Source organism: Engraulis encrasicolus, chromosome 8 (genome assembly GCF_034702125.1).
Source record: "Engraulis encrasicolus isolate BLACKSEA-1 chromosome 8, IST_EnEncr_1.0, whole genome shotgun sequence".
Classification (NCBI taxonomy): Eukaryota; Metazoa; Chordata; class Actinopteri; order Clupeiformes; family Engraulidae; genus Engraulis; species Engraulis encrasicolus.
In genome coordinates, this window is record NC_085864.1 from 25,941,843 (window position 1) to 25,966,427 (window position 24,585).

Below are 24,585 nucleotides of genomic sequence, written 5' to 3' on the forward strand. Positions count from 1 at the left end.
TCCTGGAGTGGTTACATTTCTGCTTCTCCATGAAGACCAGTGTTGCCAGATTGGGCGGTTACCAGCCCAATTGGCCTACTTCGGATGGCCGTCTGCGGGTAAAAACGGGACAAACTTGCCATTTGGCGTTTTGTTTTTAAAATGCAGACATCAATGCAATTTGTTGAAATTGGGAGGAATTTAGTGCACTTTGGCGGTTTTTGAGAACCTTTTGGGCGGGATTTGATCAGACACATCTGGCAACACCGGTGAAGACCAAAGCAACAGCAGCAGAAGTGGGTCAGACTCAGGTGGGTGTGTGAGAGGAGAGGGCGTCAAGTCTACAGTACATAGAAAAGCTCCTTCTGGATCATGGCGTCAACGAAAGCAAACACACATCGGGAACTTGAGCCGCTTACAAAGGCGGGAAACATTGTAAGGTTTTTACTGTAACCAGAAGAACCAGAGCGACCATCTGGATCTGCGAGCAGGGCTTGGAGGGGCAGGGCTGGGGCCCCTAGGCAAAAGGTTGCTGTGCACCCCCCAGGAGGGCAAATTCCGTCACAAATTTATATAGACAGTGTCACAATTCCGAACTAGGAATTAAGTATAACAAGTCTACCAACTGTACTCAACATGACAGATGAATTTTCAATATTGCATCTCGTCACAATTCTGCAATTTTTCACTTTTGGCTTATCGGGGGGCCTTTGGAAGGTGGGGGGCCCTAGGCTGCAGCCATATCTATCTGAGTCCTACCCAGGTGCCTCTTTGGTCACTGACACATTCAGCTGCGTTGAGGAAAATGAGTTTTACACACAAAGACTCAAGTGGTCATTCAATCTGAGACCCGGGAGGGGTTAGTACTTAAGAGCTACATACATTTTGGAATAGTGCCTGAAATATACTCATCTAAACAAGTTCATAAAGCGTATGCTGCAACCTTTTTTTCTTACAAAGCCTAGAGACTTGACAACATGATTCATTAGTTCCTTTTACAAGGCAGAATAAGCAAATTAGGAAAGAATAAAAAAAAAACTGGCATTGGGGAAAAGATGTCAACCTTGAAAATGATCCTTCACTTTCTTGGCACAATTTTTAGTTATTAAAGATTTCAGTTGCATGGTAATAACACAGAGAAAACAATGAGCATATATGAACACAGACATTGTAATTGTCATCTACGTTCTTTACACCATCTGTTTGACTCAATCACCCCGTCACACAGCAACTCCGACACGGGTCTTTTTCCTTGGCTGACAAACATTGGGGACAATGGGAAGTCGACACTAACAACTCAAGACCTAAATCACAAGAGAGCCTCTCAGAAAACCTACGTACGCAAGGCCATAAAAAAGCGCGTATAAGTGGAACCAATTGCTCAAGATGTCTGAGGAGGAAGACAAAGGACACCGTCCAGCAACAACATGGGGTCAAGTGTAACAGCATACTGTATATAACATACACACCTAACATTATGGACGTCAGCGCTCCTAAATCCAAGCCTCCGTCCCTCACAGCGGTGCTCTGTGTAGTGTTGTGTTCACATCTGACGGCCAGAGAGAGAAAAAAGGCACTTTTTTTCATTCACCCTCTTTTTTTGTTGTTTTTTTTTAGCTGAAATCTCATACCGTAATTGTCTTTACCGTAGGACACGGCTGATGTCCATGTCATCTGTAACATATCACCGGGATTAAGACGGTTCCTGTGCTCAGTCATGGTGGGAGGCAGTTCAGGTTCCAAGAACCATATGTGGGAGGGTGGACCAGTGTTGGACCAGTGTAGATGTGTCTGTGGACAACGCTGTGTAATTCTCGGATAAACATAGCACCATATTTTCAACTCAAGGTGGTTGCTGTGGGGTGGTTTTTTTAGTGTGTGTATGTGTTTCTGTGTGTGTGTGTGTGTGTGTGTGTGTGTGTGTGTGTGTGTGTGTGTGTGTGTGTGTGTGTGTGTGTGTGTGTGTGTGTGTGTGTGTGTGTGTGTGTGTGTGTGTGTGTGTGTGTGTGTGTGTGTGTTTGTGTGTGTGTGTTTCTGTGTGTAGTGTGTGTTCATGTGCGGTAACAACAGCTTATTCTGCCATCACTGAAGTCAGCGTAGTAGTATTAGTCCATACAGTACGTAAGCTTTTCGCAGCAGTCATTTCCAACAAGGGGATATATAAAACACTCTTCAATGTAGCGTGCCCAGCTCAGTTGGCAGGTGGATGTGTTGTGTGGTGAGGCTCATGGGGTAGCTGGTGGCCTCGCGCACGTTTCTTGGCCAGCTTGGCATGCGGATGTCAGGGGTGCATTTCTCGAAACCACAGTTGCCAACTACATTAGCTACTTTGATGTTTGCAATGCAATTTCCCATTGGCAACTACCCACGTTGCTAAGTGCTAACAACTACGCTTTCGAGAAACGCACCACTGGTGTGGAAAAACCCAGATCACAAGTGAAAACACTGCAACAGTTTCCTCCCAAACACAGTTGACTTCACTGAGTAACTGGAATACCTGTCTGGAATACCTATTATAAGCAGCTGTCTCAGAGCAGGTTGGATCAAATCTGTGGCAGGTTTTTCTGAACCCAGGATTGACACCTCTGTCACAATTCAGAAGAAGATTCCCTTGCGACTATTTCCTTTCAACACAGGTGACTGAGTAACAAGCCTACCCATCTTGTCTATTTGGCCTATTTGGCCTACCGATTCACAATTTCCTTTCAACACAGTTGACTGAGTAACAAGCCTACCCATCTTGTACTGGGTCACATTTGGCCTCCAGATTCAGAAGAAGATTCCCTAGCCACAATATCCTTTCAACACAGGTGACTGAGTAATTGGTCTACTCCATCTTGTGCTTATTACAATCAGCTGATTCAGAGCTGTATCCAATTTTGTGGCACGTTCTGAACCCGGAATGGACACAGTGACCTGACTCATGGCGGCCTCATAGGTAGGTGGTGGCCTCTCGGTTCTCCCGTTCTTTGGCCTGGGCCACCGCCACGTTGATGCACTGTAGCCACTCCTCGGCGTGCTTCTCGTCCTGGGCCTTCAGCACGTAGCTCTTGCTGTCCGTGAAGATCTCGAAGGCGCGAGGCAGCCCGCGGTCGCGACGCTTCTTGGCCACCACCTTCACGCTCTGCACCTTGCTCAGCTCGATGGGGCTGTCGTCCAGCTCGTCCTTCTAGTGAGGAGGGAGGAGGGGGGGAGGGGAAAAAAGGGGGAGATATGACATAACGGAACGTTTCATTCAGTTGATGTTTTCATCCAAAGCAGTTCTAATTATTTCAAAGGAAAGAAGTTTACTGCACACTTTTGCCTCTTTTCCACTGCCAGTTTTCTGGTAGGCCTACAGCTCGACACAGTGCGACTGGGCCGCCACTTTTTGCTCTTCGATTGAGCTGTGTGGCTCTAGTGGCTGTGTCAATTATTGCACTGTGCACACGCCTGTGCGTACCTTGTGTGCGGATGAGCTACCACACCCAAAAATTCTCATAAAAGAGGCACAACACATTTGTGCAGGCATATTCCAGGCCTTAGATGCCTCCAAGAGGCATATGCGTGGTCAGCTTTCCAAAAAGATTCAAAAGCAATTCATACTTAAGCCATTATTTTAGATTAGTAGATTTCAATAAATCAAAATGGGTGCACGGTTAACATTCCCTTCATGGCGCCTTCTCCTTGCCTGAGACGAGAAAGGAAATGAAAATGAAAAAGCCAAAGCCTGTAAGCCTCTCTATGCTTAACGAGGTGCCCCATGGAGCCATATATCTGTCTGTCTGACAGAGCTATGACATGCTCAAAGGAACGGGAAGGGGAAACAAGGGAAGGAGGAGAAGGTAACCGCAACCATAACCCCCACCCCCATCACCACACACACACACGCATGCACGCACGCACACACACATACACGCACGCACATACACGCACACACGCACACACACACACACGCACACACACACACACACATGCAAACACACACACCACCCCCCCCATCATGCCATCTGATTCCTGGGAGGGCAAAGTCACGTTTCTGCTGGCATGCCCACATCCTCATCTCCTCTGGCAGCAGGAGCGGTGGAGGGTCTGCTCTTAATTAGTCCAAGCCACCATGGTGGAGCGCCTGCCAGCCAGTGTGCTGTCGATGTGACGTACCTGTCGATCTGCACTACAAACCACCCCTGGATCAGGAGATAGGGTTGGGTAGTTGGGGTAGGTCCATTGTATTAGTTCTATGGGGTAGGTCTATGTTAGAGGTAGAGGGAATCTTTTTCATTCGAGGGGCCGCTTCAAATTCCTCCAAGGGTCGTAAAGTCCTCCAAGGGCCGCACTATGAACAAAAATCAGGATTTCTCCCAGCACTTCAGACCTAGATTGAAGGCAGCCTTTACAACAGAGCCTCGCCTTCTCTTGTTCCCCTGAATATAACTTAATTGTATTGCATACATAATTTCTAAGATTCTTTTACAAAATATGTTATATTTCATCTGAAGCTGTATAACATTAAAATTACATTGGGGGCCGGATGAAACAGCCTGGTTTATGTGAACAGGCTACTGGTAGTAGCTCATTTGGACAAAGCAGCCCATCTTGACAGAACAGCGGCATGCAGGTTTAGGAAGCAGGCCGCTCCAGCCCTTGAACAGCATCACTATGTGAGATGAGACATAGGCTAGAGGCGTGGGTGGAATTGGCTTGGAATGGAAGGGTGGTCTTGTCATGGCGACTCTCTTCCTCTCGTTCTTTTCATTTTCATTTTTTGGAAAGGAGAACACAACATGCGTGCGCTTTTGCTTAAATTGCCAAAGGAACCCTGAAGGTACTCTCTGGTAGGAACGAGGGACATCTAGTCTGGTCCTAATTATGGTGAATGGGGAAACGAGACAAAGGCCTTTACAGGCGCACTGTGGAGTGAGTGAGTGAGTGAGTGAGTGAGTGAGTGCGGTATTCCTGCACAAAGTAGAGGAAAGTGTGGTGTGGTGTGTGGGGAAGACGGACGATCGGCAGATGAAAGGCCCAGCACCATCAAGGCCACACCACCAGCACAATGGAAACAAATTATGGCTAACAAGAGAGTGGCAAATTGCGCACAGATCAGCCTGGCAAAGAAACAGAGAGGGGAGGGATGCCGTAGTAGTTAGAACAAAGGGCCAGTCAAGTCTGAATGTTTTCTCACGGCTTCCAGGAGGCACAGTAATGCTATATTTTAAATCCTCTGTGAATGGAGCAAAATGTCTAAGAACTTCAAATCCTGTTTTTGAATAATGATTATATGGTCTGTCAGCATTACGCGTTTCATGTTTCATTTAGAACTGATGGCACAGAGGCAAAAAAGGGTATTATATAGTGTCAAAAAGCCCCTACAGAGTGGTAAAATACATCTGACTGTTTCCAAAAAACCTGACAGAGTTTCACAACATAGGCGTTGCTAAGGGCAATCACAGTCACAATCATGTCACACATTTTCCAAATAGGACTGACAGAACGAAAGCTATCAAGCATTAGAAAAACTAAATACAACAATATATCTAGTTTCATTGTGGGTGGTGCTACATTTCCTATCACAAAAAGCTGACTCACCATTTATTTGGCAGTTTCAGACCTCACTGGTGACTATGTGATCTTACCAGCCATTTTGTTAGCCCTCAGTGACTTTTATCAAAGACTGTTTTGCAAAAAAATATAATTTCTCTCATTCGAATTCAAATGAACTCATGCTCATCCCTGAATGAGTTTGTATCTTCAAACACAAGCCATAAAGTGGGTATGCATTTGATAAAAATGGGTGTACGTACTTCAGTTTTTGTTTGGTCTTTTTTTTCAGTTACTTTTTGGTATGGATTTCAAGGCCAACTTATGCAGAAGAATGACTCATCATGTTTGAGGGACTGTGTTGACCTTGGGTGTCCCCCAAGTCCCTGCGCTAGGTCCAACATTATTACACGCAGCCAGAGTGAACTGGCCCATGGGGAAGGTTTGGGCCTCATCAAAAGATGAGGTTTCCATTGTTTCTCTCACAATTGCATCATGATCTAATTATATCCTTTTCACATAATATAAAAACAAACACATGGAGAAAATGGCAGTTTGGGCATGGGGGAGGCAGGGTAGAGATGGCATTGTATTGTTGAATAAAAGATGAGGGTAAATCCAGATGCACAGTACATGTTGCAGTGTTAATTCAACACTTAGAGAGTAAGACCAACACTATAAGTGTTCGCTTGGACTACTTATGTGTCTACTAAATACTGCAAAAATTACTGTGTGCTGTTCAGAGAAGTCTTTCAGAGGGGGATACCTACCGATTTTCCCTTGCGGAAGAGGAGCTGGTTGCCAGCCAGGGTAAAGTAACGTGTTTTCCAGCGTTTGATAAACTTCCAGCGCACCTGCTTCTCTTTCAGCTTGCCTTCAATCAGCGGTTGGCCATCTTGGTTCACAACTGCGGGGGAGATAAAGACATTATCGACACATCAGTGTTTTGATCTTATATGGATTTATTCAAAGCTCTGAAGTACCTCACACGTACAAAAACTCTGGCACTTGCATACTTTTTTTTTGCTCGGCCACCCACCCAACTTATTTAACGCATCCACCCACCCAACTGATTCAGCAAGGAGGAAAACAGAACTGAGTCAGAGAACCCTGCAGTGATCCACTGCCCCCCTGGCCCCCAAGAATAACAACTGCTCTCCTTGCAGCCAGCCAGCAGTCTGCTCTCATCTGAACCTCACACACAGTAAAAAAATGCAGCGTCAATTTAACACTTAGAGAATACGATTTAACATCTTCTTGATTGTATTTAGTCCCAGAGTACTTTCTACATGTTGAATTAACACTAGAGATTTTTTACTGCGCAACAAGACCCCAGTCCCTCGGAAATTCAGCCCCCTCGAAGAATGAGTGAGTGGGTTCACAGACACACACAGCAACAGGAGTGAATGTACGGAGGAGGTAGGGGTAGGGGGGGAGGGGGGCGGTTCTGTGCAGTGTGCAGAGTTCACATCACAACACATCATGTTACAGTTCTGTGTTCCGATTAAGTGAAGAAGACAACTGGGTCTCTGACCACCTTCCACCCTCCACCTCCACTCCGTCCCACACATCTCGGCACAGCTTTGTGTTTCCAGACTCCTCTGGGCGCCGGACAGTGCCAAGTAAAGACAGGAAGCCAAGGTCCCAGGACATCCAGGTTACCACAAAGCGGCTCATTGTTCCTGTCCTGTCCCGACGCCTGTGACGCTGTGATGAGTAAAGCAGGGGTGCATTTCTCAAAACCATCCTTGCTAACTACGTTAGACACTTTGCTATTTCCAATGCAATTCCCCATTGGTAACTACCCAAGTTGCTAGCTGCTAACAACTACGCTTTTGAGAAATGTACACCAGAATTGTATCGGTCGGGACTTTTTGATCTCACTGAGATAGATGGCGTGACCGAGCATGCTGGAGATTACTGAAAAGAGTGGGTAGTTGGGGGATGGGTGGTGGGGGGTGGGGTTGGGGGGGGGGGTATGAGCAAAGCTCTGCTGTGCTCCGGAATGGCTCTCCCATGAGGATTCCGGAACAGAACACTCGGCGGGGGACTGTGCCATGGCTGCTGCCAGCCTCTGAGTGGCACTGGACCAGTCACGATAGCCGATAGCTGGACAGGGAGAAAGGTCACACCTATTAGGGAGCCAAGCTCTGGACAAACAAAAGAGCATGGAGAACAGGGAGCTGATGATGCCCTCGGACAGGAGAACAGAGAGATGATGTGGATTTCCAACAGATTTAGAGACGAGTAGAGCCACCAGAAGGAAAATACCAAAGGTCGAACACTCAGTTAGTTACAAAATAAGTTTAAAAAAAACGTCTTATTGATGGCCTGATGCAGAAAAATTAAAACAAACAAAAACCCCAAAGTGCTCTCAGCTTCCAACCTGTCACTACAGACAATGTTCAAGTTCAAGTTCAATTGGCTTTTATTTGTCCTAGTTGGGCAATTGTTTTGCAGCAGTAGTATCACACAGACAGACACACACACACACACACACACACACACACACACACACACACACACACACACACACACACACACACACACACACACACACACACACACACACACACACACACACACACACACACACACACACACTTCCATAATACATTCCAATGTCACTAATATACAGTTTGTACTTATACTTATTTACTAATAATGTTTGAGTTGTGCAAATGTGATTATTGCTTTTTACTGCTCGCCATGTACACCCAGCTGCCACTTAGTTTTGACCTATATAGACTAACTGGGGTTATGGAGGACAACACCTCCTTCTACCACCATTCAGGTCTTCGTGACCTCTTTTTTTTTACCACATTCCATGTCTTCAGGACCTCTTTTTTAATACATATTTTTTGTTATTTTTTATGCGTTTATTTGACAGGACAGTCGAAGATGGTGACAGGAAGCGGATGGGACAGAGAGACAGGGGAGGATCAGGAAATGACCCCGACCGGACTCGAACCAGGGTCCCCGTGGGTGGGCATCCAAGCCCAAATGTGGGGGGCTTAGCGCGCTGCCCCACTTCACCCCCCAGGACCTCTTTTTTATTTACCACCACCAATCTTATCTTCAGGACCTGGATGAATTACAATATTCAATGACATCTCACTATTGTCTGAGTGCATCAGAAAAAAGTGAATTTTACCCTTTTCCATACTGTGCACAGTCGTGATTATTGCTGTTTTATTGCCTGGCTGGCATGTACACACGACTCTCACTCTTGACCAGGCCGTAGCAGTACATTTTGGGCCCTATGTAAAATCAGGGCCAATGGACCCCCCCTGTATACATGGGGGCCTAGTGACACCCCCCTTGAACGACACCCCTGCTTTTGACAATCTTCACTGACGTCTCACTATTGTCTGTGTGTGCATTGGTCTAAACGTTGACTTTTTTCCATACCGTTTGAGTTGTGCACAGTGATCATTGCTTTTTATTGCCTGGTGTGTACACACAGCTGCCACTTTTGACCTATATAGACGAACGGAGGGTTACGGAGGACACCCAGGCCTGCTTTTAGTGCCGTTCATGTCTCCCCCATGTCAAGTCTCACATACGGACACATGTGACTGTGTACAGTAGAAATAGCCTACATGTACCCGGAGAGCAGCTGCTGAAGACAGACCTCCGACTCCTTCAGATGTAAACATCTGGCGCTTCTTCCTTATGTGCGTGTGTGTGTGTGTGTGTGTGTGTGTGTGTGTGTGTGTGTGTGTGTGTGTGTGTGTGTGTGTGTGTGTGTGTGTGTGTGTGTGTGTGCGTGCGTGCGTGCGTGCGTGCGTGCGTGCGTGTGTGTGTGTGCTTGCCACACATTATTTTGGTGCACTTTCCCTTCATTGTACAGCATGTGCCTTTGAACATGATCAATGTGCCTAAGATGGCTTACTTATTACTGATGGCCCATGTGAACTAGCAGCATGCCAGGGTTGTATTGCTGTGTGTAAGGGGAAGGGTGGGGGTTGCCTGTCAGTGTGCATGTGTGTGTATCTATGTCTTCGTACATGTGTGTTTGCACTTGAGTGTGTGTCTGTGTCTGTCCGTGTGTGTGTGTGTGTGTGTGTGTGTGTGTGTGTGTGTGTGTGTGTGTGTGTGTGTGTGTGTGTGTGTGTGTGTGTGTGTGTGTGTGTGTGTGTGTGTGTGTGTGTGTGTGTGTGTGTGTATGTGCGTGCACAGAGTCGGACAATCCATAAGGGCCAGGGGCACCAACCATTTACACTCACTTGGGGGGCACCACATGACACGTACTTCATAAATAATTGTGCATAAAGGGGGCACCCGCGAGGTAGTGTCCGGGGACACCACATTGTCTTAATACGGTCCTTGTGTGTGTGTGTGTGTGTGTGTGTGTCTGTGTCTGTGTCTGTGAGCCAGGCCTAAAGGGCCGTACACACACGTCGCTGCTATTTACTCGCTACTTGCTCACTCGCCTACTTGCCACTCGCTCTGGGTGATTTTGTTTACTGGTTGTCATGGTTCCCGCTGTCCGCGCCAATAACAAAATGTAGACCTACGCTGTTTAACGTTGATCGTGTGCTGTGCACAACCATGCATATGAGCCTTTGATGGTGTACACTGTATTGGACACTTTTAACCAAAGTGTGATGGCGTGCAGAAGTTGGGTGGTCAGAACACCACAGGGGCAACGTCACCTGTCAATAATCTGTATTCTGCATTCCAATTGGTTACTCGCTTAACTCACGTCGCTCGAAGATAAAATAAGTTTATCTCGGAACCCGCCCACATCGCATCGCTTGTACTCTCCTCGCCTACTCGCCAGCGAGACTCACTGGAACACGTAGACATTCTATTGACTTCATCCGCTGAGCGAGTAACTAGCAGCGACGTGTGTGTATGGCCCTTAGGACTTAAGGAAGAAAAATCTGCACTCACAAACTGCGTCTCACTATTTATTTATATCACCACCATGTCCAAAAAGCAAACACGTTTCGGCTATCAAGTCTTCATCAGTGCGTGACCATGCACTGATGAAGGCTTGATAGCCGAAACGCGTTTGCTTTTTGGACATGGTGGTAATATGGTGTAATATGGTGCACCCATGGTGGTAATATGGTGCACCCAAAGACTTTCGTTTTTCCAAGAAGTTGAGCGCGTCCTATGCCAAAACCAGGCCTTCTGCACCCATATCTGTGCAAGAGGGGGGCCCACCAGGTGGGCTGGAGGGGGCCTGCTGCAGAGTCCCAGAGTAGATCTCTGACCCAGCACGGCAAGAATGAAAACAGCACGTGGGGGCGCTGGCTCTGCTTTCTCTTGCCTTGTCACCGGTCCAAAAACACATGCGAAAAGCCCCCAGAACTCAAATGGGAAGCAGACGCCCCCCCCCCCCTTTTTTTTTATTTTGGGGGGGGGGGTTGTTTCTCAACAAGCATATCCAAAGGGAATTACAGGGGGTGCCGATGGTGGGGGGGGGGGGGGGGGGTGTGAGGTAAGGTGAGGGGGTGTGCAATGAGGCCTGAACTTGTCAGAGCCACATATATATAATACAGAAACTAATGTGTATTTTTAAAACATGTTTTTTTTTGTTGCTGAGGCAAGCATGCTTTCTCTCATGAGTGATGGAAGCAGGAATGCTAACAGGAGGGCAAAGGGGTCAGTTGTCCCGGGCCCAGGGAGAGAGGGGGCCCAGAATTGGGTGGTCATCACATTATATGTAGCCTATTGAGTGGGGGGCCCTTTCAGATGACTTTGTCACGGGCCCGCCAAAAGCTGTCTGTGGTTCAGGATGGAGGCACTGCCCCCGATGGGCTTCATCCAGTACAGAGTGACCTGCTACCCAAGAGAGAGAGAGAGAGAGAGAGAGAAAGAGAGAGAGAGAGAGAGAGAGAGAGAGAGAGAAAGAGAGAGAGAGAGAGAGAGAGAGAGCAAGCGACAGAATGAGAGGGAGATAGAGCTATGACAAACCCAGCATAGAAAAACAAAATATTACCCCATATTACACAAGCGCTGAGTGTGATCACTTCTTATTATGCTCTGCATTAATATAAAACAGTTTGCTCTCCTGCTGACCAGCACATTGCAGAAAGGTACAGTAGACAACGCTTGCCGACTAACATACAAAATCAACTGCTTTGCAACACCACACGACTCTTTTCACAAATTTCAACTTTTACATCAGAATGTCTGTGAAACAAAAATGACATTTCGAAAATGATGTGGTGTCCATCTATCACGTGAGAACCCACTGATGATTGTCTTCCTCTGATAGTATTAAAAGTAAAAATATTTAGAGAAGAATTCTGTCAGGTTGTTCTGTTGAAATGTCGCTCTTGTTATCATAATATTCATGGAGGGTGGGAAATACATTAAGGTTTCACCAAATCAATTTCTTTGTCTTAGACCTGCTTATTATTCTTATTTCATAAAACAAAGGATGCAACAGAATGTTCGAAGTAGGTAAAACAAAAAATGGCATTGTAAAAATGATTCACTGTCCTCCTGGTTCATCATCTTCCACTGAGATTAGACAAGTAAAAATATTTAAAGAACAATTCTCTGTCAGGTCGTTCTGTTCAACTTGACTGGGTGTTAGCATAACATTCATGGAGGGTGGGCAAGGTGAGGTGCCAAATTTTGTCGGAACAAAACGACTGCTGTAAAAGGAACTGATGTGCATTGACGTGAATAGAGCCATATATTGTATTTAGCTCAGTGTCATAGTAACGCTGTCTGCCACACAAAACACTATTATTGCACATCAATGATTGCACAAAAATACAGTACTCCGATGTGGCAGCAGGTCTTAGCTGGACCTGTTGTACACCAGTCCTCTCCGCAGGGTCTGTGTTTAACCGTGAAGGGCTAATGGGGCGAATTGAACACAAGAGATTTACACAAGGATCACGCTCCCTTGAAGATGACACTCTATTAGGCAGCGAGTTACATATCGCAATCTCTTTTCGAATGACTGTAAAAATGCAACTTGTTTAGCAGAAGGCTAAGCCCCTTGTGTTTCATGTTTCTCGTAATGGGGCTATGGAAGAGAAAACCAGGAGGAGAGAGAGGGAAGCGGGCTCTTGCCTAGTTTTGGGGCCTTGGGGTTGGGGGGTGCTGGTAGTCCGGGAGCCGTGGGGTTGAACCCAGATTTCTTTGATAAAGTTTTTTTTTTCGCTTTATCTGATAGATTTTAGGCAAGTCTTCAAGATTTCAGACGATGCCCGGTGAGATCCCTTGAGCATTTCCAGATTTTGAGCCTTTATTGTCCCATAAATGCAAATTATGACAAAAAACTAAAGACACCTAATATTACTGTGAATAATGTTACAAAATGTACCAAATCGCTTATATTACCTGAAAAACATTCACATTGGACTGCCTTAACACTGCCCTTATTGAAACAAACCCAATATGGGGTAATAATTAACCCTTTCATAACAGCAATCCCACAAATAAGGCGAGACACTATAGGTGAATAGGGTATTTTTTTAACTTGCAGATATCAATATGAAACTTTATCAGATGATTACTGGTATGAATTGGAAAAAAAAATGTATTGCAAGTTTTCTATATTTTATGTTTAAATATGCAAATTAGGCTATTATCTAATTAAATATGCACTAATTTGCATATATTTTGATGCAATGAATCTGACCACCTGAAAATGCCAGCTTCAAAATTCCTTTTTTTTATTTCGTTAATATCGTACATACAAGAATATTTACTGTGGTTAATTGTGGCTATCTCCTTTTGTTATCCAGGTACAGAGAAAATACTGCTAATAACCTTAAAAAATGCGATTTCGGCCTATTTTTATGCATTTAGTTATATAAATCAGGTCATGAATGACAAATCAACAAATGCCTCAGTAAAAACAGTCACAACATTGCTTAGAATAAGACTGCAAAGTATGGAACGGATTGTGCATTATGAGGTCCTACATAACATCACATCATGACAACATACATGACAACATCGCCGGTAGGTAGCCTACCACAAATAGCCAACACAAAAGAACCCCCCCCCCCAAAAAATAAATAAATAAAATAAAAATAAAAAATAAAATTAAATAAAATAAAACAGAGTGTGGGGGTAACTGGTGAGCAGTCGTTGGCTGTTCCAAAAGATGAGTTAAGAAATGACATACATCCAGTGTATCCAGACTGGTATTGAATGATCACTTAAATCCATAAAGCCATCAAATAAGATCTGAACATGCATTTAAATTTACACAGAAAGACCTACCACTGCAACATACAGTACCGCACGCTGAGAGAGAGAGAGAGAGAGAGAGAGAGAGAGAGAGAGAGAGAGAGAGAGAGAGAGAGAGAGAGAGAGAGAGAGAGAGAGAGAGAGGGGGGTCTAAACATAGCAAAACAGCTATACTGTACATCATATATACTGTTGAGTCAAAAAATTAAGTCAATCCAGTGTATCCTGACTGGTATCAAATGATCACTTAAAAGTCCATAAAGCCATCAAATAAGACATGTACATGCATTTAAATTCGCACAGAAAGACCTGTCTACACCTATACAACATACAGAGTCCATAACACCTAAAACACCTATAGCCTACATTATATACACTACACACACACACACACACACACACACACACACACACACACACACACACACACACACACACACACACACACACACACACACACACACACACACAGTAAAGCTCACACAACATTGGTTCGGCAGCATCCCAGCCGAAAACATGCACAGAAAATGGTGCACAGAAAAAGGCACACTGTTTACAGCACAGCTACATTTCTTAGAATTGCAGGGGCTTGTACTCTTGCAACCACATCTGATCATCTGTAAAATGTAGTCTGGTGCCACTTTGACATTTTGTGGAACACTTATTGGTATCAGTGCTTTGCTGCATGGGTCTTTCTTCCATCCAAATGCTTCAGGAGATAGTTCAGGTGGAGTGTGAACCAATGTCCTCCACAATATTGCTTGAAAATCAGCCCTTTTCACATTCTCAAGAACTGCCTCTGTTGTTGGTGGAAGAGCAGCCAGGTTAGGTGAAGATAAATTACCTTTCCCATTCTTTTTTCCCCATACCACCAACCTTGTATGTGATATGCTGATACTGTCTGTAATGCCATAACATGCCGACAGGCCCGTCACTAGGTTTGAGAGACAGGGGGGGCTTAGCCCCAGAGGAAGATTTTTTTTTCAGCTCACCTGCTAAGGTTTTGTCTATGAATTCATTATTTTAAGACCAAAGAAATCCTGCACACTGTCCATTCCACCAACAAACTTTAAAACATTGTTTCGGTCATCCGACCTCCTTCATGTTGTATTAAAGTTTGTTGGTGGAATGGACAGTGTGCAGGATTTCTTTATACTTGAATGACAACCCCACTGGGATAATATCCTACACACCTGCCCACCTACAGAGGTGTGCAAAAGCATCTTCTTGAATAATTATTTTAAGAGCACCATGCCGATTTTTAAACACTAGTTAGAGTGATTTTTTTTATTATTCACATTTTAATGAAGTATGTATGTAAGCTAAACAAAACATTTCAAAATGTTTCAACTGATGAATATTATGTATGCCTTCTTGGTGGTTCGTATTCAGTGCTTTACTGCATTTGCGGGGGGGCTAATACTAATGTAGGGGGGGCTCAAGCCCCCCTAAAATGGGCCTAACGACGGCCCTGCATGCCAACACAAAGTTAGTGGCCTCACTGGAAAGTTGTTGGAATGGTGCCAGCACATTACCAATTGATGTCAAGTGATATCCAGCTTTTAGGGTCTTGATAACAGAGCCTTTACCAATACCAAAATAGGATGCCGCAGTGTCACACCCTGATATGGCATGGGCTGGTAAAAGGTCAATTACAATGTCATTTTGTGGATTTACATTTTTAATTTTATCTCTTTCCATGTTACAGTTTTTGCCTACTGCTTAAACACTACAGGCAGATGCTTAAACCAAAGTAGCATATCGCTAAGTTGTTGGTGCATAATTTAAACACTTATTGCTTGACTTTAAACAAAAGTAAGCATTACACTTTCATACCAGTTTAGCAAGGCACTTGCTCCTTTACGCAACACACAGACTCCAGCTGTCTACACACAATTTCATACACAAGACACTTTGTTCAAAAGTAAAATCTCAGAGTGTCATTGTGAAAACACATCTGTTAAAAAAACAAAACACACTGATGTATGACAAAATTTAGACACAGACAATAAAACACATGCTTTCAAAATTGAACACTCTTCTGCCATGTTACAAAGTTGCATGCTTTATATTACATTGCATTTGTTTTATTTTGCATTTATTTGTTTTACTTTGATTGCTTGCATGCTAAACAAGGCGAATAGCACAATGGTACTAAAGTGTAGAATATGGAGTATGGCATTGACTGACTCACGTACTGTAAAACCTAGCCTGATACATTCCGCCAAGAGTAGCCTTTTGTCTTCATCATCACATGTTAGGTAATGTGAACATGATAGTTTGTAGAAATAGTGTCATTTTCAGAACACAACCAAGCAAGACCACTTGAGCAAACTGACTGAACATGATATACGTAATTTTGATGATGTCATGTAGATGTCAGCTGCATAGTGTGTCTGTGAAAATGTTTTGTATTTCGTGAATACCTCATACCTCAGAACCAAACAAAGTAGCCTATATTGACTTGATTGTCATTGATGATTGTCATTACAGCATGTTGACGTAACCCCATATTTATATCATATTTAGATGTTTGAAAATTTGTGAATATAACCAATACACACTGTTGTATTTAGAGTGATGTACTGTTTGAGATATATTTTGCTTCGGTTTAATGTCCTGTACTGTAAGGTGCAGTTTTGTAATGTACAGTATTGAATTTTGGGGTCTTGTGAAAATGTACATTCTGTGAGACTGAATAGACTGCTCCAAAAAGAATGACTGCTGTGTTTTGTATAAAGCAGACAACTGTTTTAAAGTTGATCTAATTTGTTTTCTCATTTGGTGCTTTTGTGTGTCTTTTGACATGAAAGTGAGGTTTTGACAAAAGATTGTAAGGTTTTCATGGCAATGTTTATGCTTTTATAGCAGAGCTTCATGTTGCCATATATGTGATGGGTTTATCTCCAAGTGTTGAGAGTAATTGGCTTGTGTGTAGAGTTTTGACTCTATGAGCCAAATTTTGCAAATTGTGTGCAAGCAGTCGGCAAAAACTGTAATACGACCACCACTGAAATTATGTACTTTGTAGGCAAACAAATAATCAGCCAAAAATTATGTAATTATTACTTACAATTTTTATTTTGTGTTACAACAGCACAGGAAGAGTAAATAGCAATGTATGAAATGGTGAAATTCTGTGTTGAATTAGTAATCCTTTTCTGGGTATGTCTGAGCTGACACCACCAATATTTGCCTAAATGTTACATATTTCTGCTTGACAAACAGCTAGTTATGTAATTGTCTAAAAATTATTTACGAGGACACTTTCTCCACTTTGATGTGGCAGGCCTACCACCCAGAATGCTCTATGGTTAATCATAGTGCAGTTATGAAGCTGTCAAAAGCTTGTGGGCTATGGCTGCAGCGAAATCAACATGAAAGGGTTAATATCTGAAATTGGCACATCACCCACTCTTATCCTGATGGGTAAGTGCTGGACAAACAGCAAAACCAAACAACCCACTATGAGATATAAAGCCACGTTTGGCGAAATGTTGGCCTTTGTGTCTCCGACTTGGAAAATCAGGCTTTTTGGGTGAATGCCCCGCCCCCAAACATGCATGACCCCACCCCCACTGATGTCCATACCTCACCACCTGTTCTTATACACATCCTACCATGTAAACAAACACAAAATAAGTATGGAATAGGGTATTTGGTCAGCATAACATGAATTGGGAGCCAAACATTGTTGTAATCTATGGCTGCAGCACATCAAGCATAAAAGGCTCAATATCTGAAAATGCTCAAGGGATATCACCGGGCATCGTCTGGAATCTTAATAGGTACACCTTAGGCAACCACAAACTGCAAAGAAAAAAACTTTATCAGACGAAACTGGGTTCGGCTGATATTTGGCTTTTGGCTGCCGGACTGTGTTGCTGCAGACTCCAGAGGATTGGCGGTGGGGGTGTGTAACGTCTAACGTGAGCAAGGCTAAGAATTTGTGTGTCAAAGTGGATTCAGACTCTTGGCAACGGTAAGACTAAAGCACTCGAATGAAAAGACTGCTTATTTTATTTATTCCATTCTGGGGTTCTGTTATTCTTTTTTTGTATGTTTTTTGTTGTTTGGTTTCAGCTTGCAGTATTGTTTCTCATTTGTCTACACACGCAGAGAAATCACCCCGGGAACGTCCCTGGTCAGAAGCCATTGCATTACAAACTCAAAACAAAACTATGTGACACACATTATATTACATTACATTACATACTAGAGGTTATGCTACACAAACGTGCATACCGTATATATACATGCTGGAAAAAAATACATTATATTCTGTCATGGCCCACACCTGCCAGATGCTGTGAACAGCTTCCAAGGCCTACTTCTTAAACCCCATGCTCATTCCTCAATAAAAACATTACACACACACGGCCCCATTATAGCCACTAAAATGGCTGCCACATCCAGGCTGCGAGCCCTGCCGCACACTTCCAAATAGGGATAAGAAATTCTGAAATCATTTTTTAAGAGAATTGAGCACACACACGCAAATTATGGACACACGCAGGCACACACGTACACACAGTCTCTATAACAAGCGGCTCCTGTTGTAGTAGCGTTTTAATTGGCTTCTTGTTCGTTCACACGGAGGTTGCCGTTCCATGTTTGTGGCGTAACACAATTTCCGGCATCTATTAAAGTCCCTCACACAGCCTGCCTGGGCTGGGCTGGGGGAGAAGTAGGGCCCGGGCACTTTTGGCTTTAAAGGGGCCCCTCATAATCCCCATAATCCCACCCTCGTGGGCCCCTATTTTCAGAAATGTAAAAAATAATAATATATATATTTTTTACATTTCTGAAAATAGGGGCCCACAATTGTGCGGGGTCCACTAGGAAATGTCCGCTATGCCAGATGGCCAGTCCATGCCTGCTGCCTGCCTGCCTGCCTGCCTGCCTGCCTGTCTACGATCCATATCCAGCTCTGAAAGTAAGAGCGGTGCTATGCAATCATGGACCATTAAACGGAGCAGAAAATGACACAATGCTCGTGCTCATGTTTTTTTCTCTTAATTTTCTCTTACTTGTTGTGTGTAATGGAGAAATTAGCTAGGCTTATGGTCCTCCAAGCAGAACCTGTTGTTGTCCTTCCACCAAAAAGTAGCTCCATTGCTTAGAGAAGGGGCCTTAGCCTAATGGTTAACCTGTTAAGACACAGCGTTATACATTTGCTGTTACCAGAATGGCAATGACCAAGTCGTAGTGTATTACTAAAAGGCCCTGTGTTTCGTCATAGTATTGTAGTACAATGGCAATTCACTTTTCAATGACTATTACAGCGTGCTGCCACTGCAGGTACAGCGTGCACTATGGAGCTACAGAGATGGGTTTTAGATCAGAAGGTTGCAGGTTCAAATCCCTTCCTCCCTCTATGGCTTTGAGCAAGGCACCTACAGTATCCCCATTCCCCACACTGCTCCAGTGGATTGTAACCCTGCAAAATACCCTGTCATATCTGTAAGTCGCTTTGGAGAAAGTGTAGTCCTACTTGCAATGTAGAAGCTATAATGTAGTAGTAGAAAAGAAGCCTTTGAAATGAATTGGAATCAAATGGAAATCTTTATTTTCCACAAGTTAGACCCAGGCAAAGAGGATGTGCGCAAGTGAGCTATCATTTTGGGCCCTACAGTAGATCCGTGTTTGTATCATAAAAGCAAAATTCCACAGGCATGTTTCCCATTATCCCCTGCTTTGATGTGACTGCCACCTTTGGCTACGTGAATGAGGTCAGGGGGGGGAGATGGGAGACTGACTGATCCCACTGTCAGTCTTATCTGCTGCATTTCCAACACCGTAGTGGGCCTTCGTTGACGTGATGGACACGCAGCTGGATTGAAGGAAAGGATCAAAACGCCAGGAGAAACCTAATCCACTCCTGAAGCAGAGCAGGAGAGTAGGACGAGGTCCTGGACTCTGTCAGCTAGCCCCCCCATAACACTCTGACTGATGTTGGCTGGCCGGGAAGGGACTGCGAGTTTTCAGCATTTTGGGCCAAAACACCCACGCCACTCACTTAAGTACATATACTTGTACTACATGCAAGCTCACACCAAGAGACAGAGTTAGGCACATTCAATCAAACACACACACGCACGCACGTATGCACGCCAAACGCAGGGACGCACGCATGCACGCACGCACACGCACACACACACACACACACACACACACACACACACACACACACACACACACACACACACACACACACACACACACACACACACACAAGCCACTCTCTCTCTCTTGCGTCCACATAGACCACATAGTCTCTTTGCTGTTGCCGTTGCTGTTGAGTTTAGCTGGGGAGTTATTACGCTCTCCAAAAAAAGACATATGGCCCGGGGCTCTCCTCTCCGAGAGGCTCAGCAAACACTGTTGTTACATCCACAGTAATTTACCTCTGGAGGGGGGGGGGCACACATTTACAAAATGTTACACAAATATTTGCCTGTGCTGTTCAATATTTACAACAGCTGAGAGTGTTCATTAAGGCAGCAATTATTATGATTTAGCTATGACTCTTCTTTACGCATGGTGCTGTGCCAGCAGCTCTCGTGAACATCAGCTGCTTCGAGGCCGAGGGAGGGAGGCAAAAAAGAAAAAGAAAAGAAGAAACAGCCATGTGAGATTTGGAGATAAAAGCCAGCTGAGCTGAGCTGAAAAGACTGAGTCGTCTCAGGAGAGTGTGAAGAGGCGGAGCAGCCTTGCTGTATTGTGGGGGGTGGTGGTGAGAGGGGTACCTTTTCTGGGTCCCCCGTCTCCCTGGGCCCAGGACAACAGACCCCTTTGTCCCCCCCTGACAGTTTTTACTGGGCCCAGGACAAAGTCATCTGAAAGAGCCTCCTACCCAATACATACGAAGTAATGGGGACCCAATTCTGGGCCCCCTGTCTCCCTGGGCCCGGGACAACATACCCATTTGTCCTCGTCTGTCGGCGGGCCTACCTTGGTAAACAAGCCACTCATACTAACTGTATTAATAATTTCATATAGTACAGAGTGTCTGACTTCAGTGTTGTGTGAAACATAGCCTGCGCTCCATTTCTATCCACTCACACTTCACTTTTCTTCCTCATTCGTAGTGGAGGGTCCCACCCTCACTCCAATTCAAAGGGAAGTTTAAAGGGATATTAAGCACTTCCCCTCGCTCCCAGAAGTGGTAAAGAGACAGGGCTACAGTTCCTATCAGTAGATAGAGGGAATGTCCATGACCATGGATGATGGTATCGACCATGTGTTACATTTGTATGGATGTAGCCAAGCTTATAACTGTGCATAGTCAAGAAAGGAGTTTTTAGTCACTGGAGTACACATATCCAGTCATTTTACTTTTGAATCTCCACCTCCAGGGAGAAAACATTTCTAAATCGAGCAAAGCCAGGCAGTCTGATTACCAGGCTCGAGGGGTGGGGGGTGCCAGCCTCTTTGACTGACTGCAGTCGATTATGTCTCCAAACAAAAATATTTTTCTCTGGGGACAGAGTGGTGCCACCACTCCAGAACCTATAGCAGCTCAGACACAAACCCAAATAAACGGAGACCCTAATTATGTTAGCCAAGAAGGCAACAGATATGAGCAGAGATGAAAAACTAGGAAGGCATCTAGCCATGCAATCTACACACTTCTGTCGCTTCAGCTGAAGGGAGGTGGAATTTGTGTGTGTGTATGTGGGTATGTCTGTGTGAGTGCATGTGTACAGACGACAATAATCCTGTAAATATAATTTTTGAAATCATTTTGATGGAAATGGAGATATTATGGAAATATTTTTGATAAAGTAACCACAAACTGTGTATATGTGTGCCACATCATCATCATTTTATGTGAGCATGTACTGTTTACATTTAGATGTAGACAGTACTGAAGCTCTAAAGTTATGTTGTTGATGAACTCACACTCAGTTCACATTCAACTAAGTTACACACTAGTACGCATATAAACCACATTTAATAAGATCATCGCTTTCATCTTTAACCACTAAATGCCCCTTGGAAAACAAAAACGAGCACAAAGAGTTAAAAACCGTTACTGTGGTGTGCTGTGCAGTGTCTTATCCAGCTTCTGGGCCCTGACGAAACACAGAGCCCCAGATGTGCAGTAGGGGGAGAGTGAAACATGGCCACTTATCTCCCAACACTCGCTAGTCTTACCTCACGGCTCTCGTTAGCTTAGCCAAAACTCTCTCGACAGACTACCAACACCCAGGGGTGTCGTTCAGGGGGGTAAAGTGTGACTGAGTCACCAGGGCCCCATGTATCTAGGGGCCCCACACACACACTCCAACTTCTGAGGATATATGGCTGTGGGGGTCCATTGGAGCTGAATGTACATAGGGCCCAAAATGTGCAGCTACGCCCCTACCAACACCTCATCACAACACACAGCACATGGTGATGGAACACACACACAGTTGTGCAGTTGTGTCTGCTTACTACACATGGTCAGTGGACAACCTGGCAAAAGATAGGTGCTGTTGGAGCTCATCAAACACCCAATCAAATAGCTCTGGCTTAGCCAGGAGGCCTACACTTTTGATGGACTGGTAACACTCACAGCGGTGTCTGCTTAGTTACTATACTATGTGGACCAGTGGGCAACCTGGCACAAGAAAGGTGATGTTGGAGAAACGTTGGAGAACTCCATTCTCAGGAGTGCAACCGAACAAACTGTGCCATTTGGCTGGAGTAGAGTATGACACAGTCAGAGGGCCTTTGCACTCTTGTTGTTAGTTTATGAAGCCAGAACAAAAGCACAAAAGTGTTTTTTTTTTTTTTAAATCATGGGTCTACAGAGTGGACAATGGATTTGCATGGCTGTGCAGCCTAATCCCATGGACTCCATACAGATGCTGAGACTACAAAATATACCATCTGTTGAAAATGTGTCTTCAGTTATGTCTGACTATGCACGTCTGGATTTCCACGTTTCATTGGTTTTGCCATGCGACATCAAACAGAGGGGATCCAGTTTGTGGGTGTCAGGATTTGAAACCAGTTTTATTCAAGTCAATAAACAATGAAGAAAATGTAATAGTATTGCAACAAACCACCCGTATTTTGTCTGTGGGCTTACCATCATAAATAGTTACCAAGACTAGTCAATGTTGACCTACAGTATTCTCCAAATCAAAATTGTTTGAATTCATAAGCCATGTAAAGACACCACATTGTGTGTTTATATGGCCATTTCATATGCTTTCACGGGGACACATAGCTTATCAAAGTCCAATCTCACGCACATCCAGATGCTTTCGGGTGCAGGTTCAAAAGACGTTAAGTTCATAAAATAATGAAAAAAGAAGAACCGCAACACAGATGCTGGTTCTTCTTTTTTCATTATTTTATTCACGGGGACACATGACACAAAGGCCAACTAGCAGAGTGTGGTATGGAACGTACAGTAAGTAAACCTCCCTCCTGAAGCCTGGGTTGTGCTGAGCACAACTAGTGTTAAACTATCAGACTTGTTATGTCCTTTAGTCCGGCGGTATTGTGCTGTGCCTCCCATACACGAACCGATGCGTTGACTAGGAGGTGGCGAGTTTGGGGCCCCAAGGGGGATGGATTGCAAGGGAACACCTCGGTAACACACAGATACACTGTAACAGGGAAGTCAATCGGACGCGACCTTTGTATGACTGTGTATAACAGATGGGAAGTGAGTTGCACAGTTCGTGAGATGCACTGCTCACGCTACTATGAAATCATGACTGTGTTGTCTCATCCCCCACTCTCTTAAGAGCAATTCTTGTTTACTATGTCCCTGGCCTTGACAACACATTTGCAGCACAGCACTGTTTTGAGAATGCTTCAACAATGCTGTCTCTAGCATATCTCGTGCCTGTGCCTCTACTGGACAATTTTAACAGCTGTGACGTTACCATGCCTCTCCCACACTCCAACTCATCTGGACTGGACTGGACTGGACACCTCACACAATTAAAGGAAAGCCTTCAATCAAAAGTCAATTTTCTAATATGGCTGTTTTCTAATATGCAGCATGTTATCTTCCACACACCGCGCTCTTCTATCTTGTTGGTGCGTCTCTGAAGTAATCAAGTAGTGAGGAAATAGATTGCATTCAGTTTTTTCTTCTTTCTTATTCTTTTCTTTTTATTCAAACGCTTGTTTGAATAAGAAGAATAAGAAAGAAGAAAAAACTGAGTGCGATCCATTTCCTCACTACTAATGAATCGATGTGGACTCCATGTCAGAGGGAGGATGTCAATTGTTGTCCCCCTTCTGTTTCGTTTTATTTGCGGTTAACAGACAGTAACAGGACATCTACAGTATATCACGAAAGTGAGTACACCCCTGCAGTTTTGGCAGATTTGTGAGTATGTCTTTTCATAGGAAAGAATAAAAAATGTCACTTTGACACAATGTTTAGTGACCTTTTAACAACTTATTTAACCACTTAAATTTCTTGTTCACTCAGAAAAAAAACAAAATACAGCCATTAATGTTTGAACATGTACCCACAAAAGTGAGTACACCAGAGATTGAAATTCGGTAGAGAAGGGGCCGTGTTGGCTCGAATCGTCTCGAAATGAAAAGGGATTAAAAGGGAGGTCATCTGTGTGCGTTTCAACCTTTCTTTTCATTGAACTTTTACATTTTGAGTGTGCACCTGGCTTAAATAGATTGGTGTGAGATTTGAATGCAATCCTATGGAGAATATCATGTTGACATGCATGTTTCTTTTAGGTGTATTTCAGATTGCCAATGTTGACAGCATTCATGCATCCCCAAACCATGTCAGTCCCACTACCATGCTTGGCTATTGAGAGGATTCACTTTTTTGTTTTGTTTACCATCACACATGCCTGGCACCATCTAAAGTAAATTTGTTCATCTTGGTCTCTTCAGATCACACGACACGGTTCCAGTGACCCATATCCTTGGTCT

General features: G+C 44.2%; 1 protein-coding gene across 1 annotated transcript in view; it reads right to left on the bottom strand.

The window, feature by feature from the left end:
• Positions 1-2,706: 2,706 nt before the first annotated feature.
• The window catches only part of veph1 (ventricular zone expressed PH domain-containing 1), a 154,799-nt gene continuing 132,920 nt past the window's right edge, over positions 2,707-24,585 (bottom strand). The window contains exons 14-15 of the mRNA XM_063205321.1: positions 6,267-6,403; positions 2,707-3,148 (exon numbers count right to left, since the gene is read on the bottom strand). Of these exons, the coding sequence (XP_063061391.1) occupies positions 2,912-3,148; positions 6,267-6,403 (374 nt within the window). The 3' untranslated portion in view covers positions 2,707-2,911. The remainder of the gene's footprint in view (positions 3,149-6,266; positions 6,404-24,585) is intronic.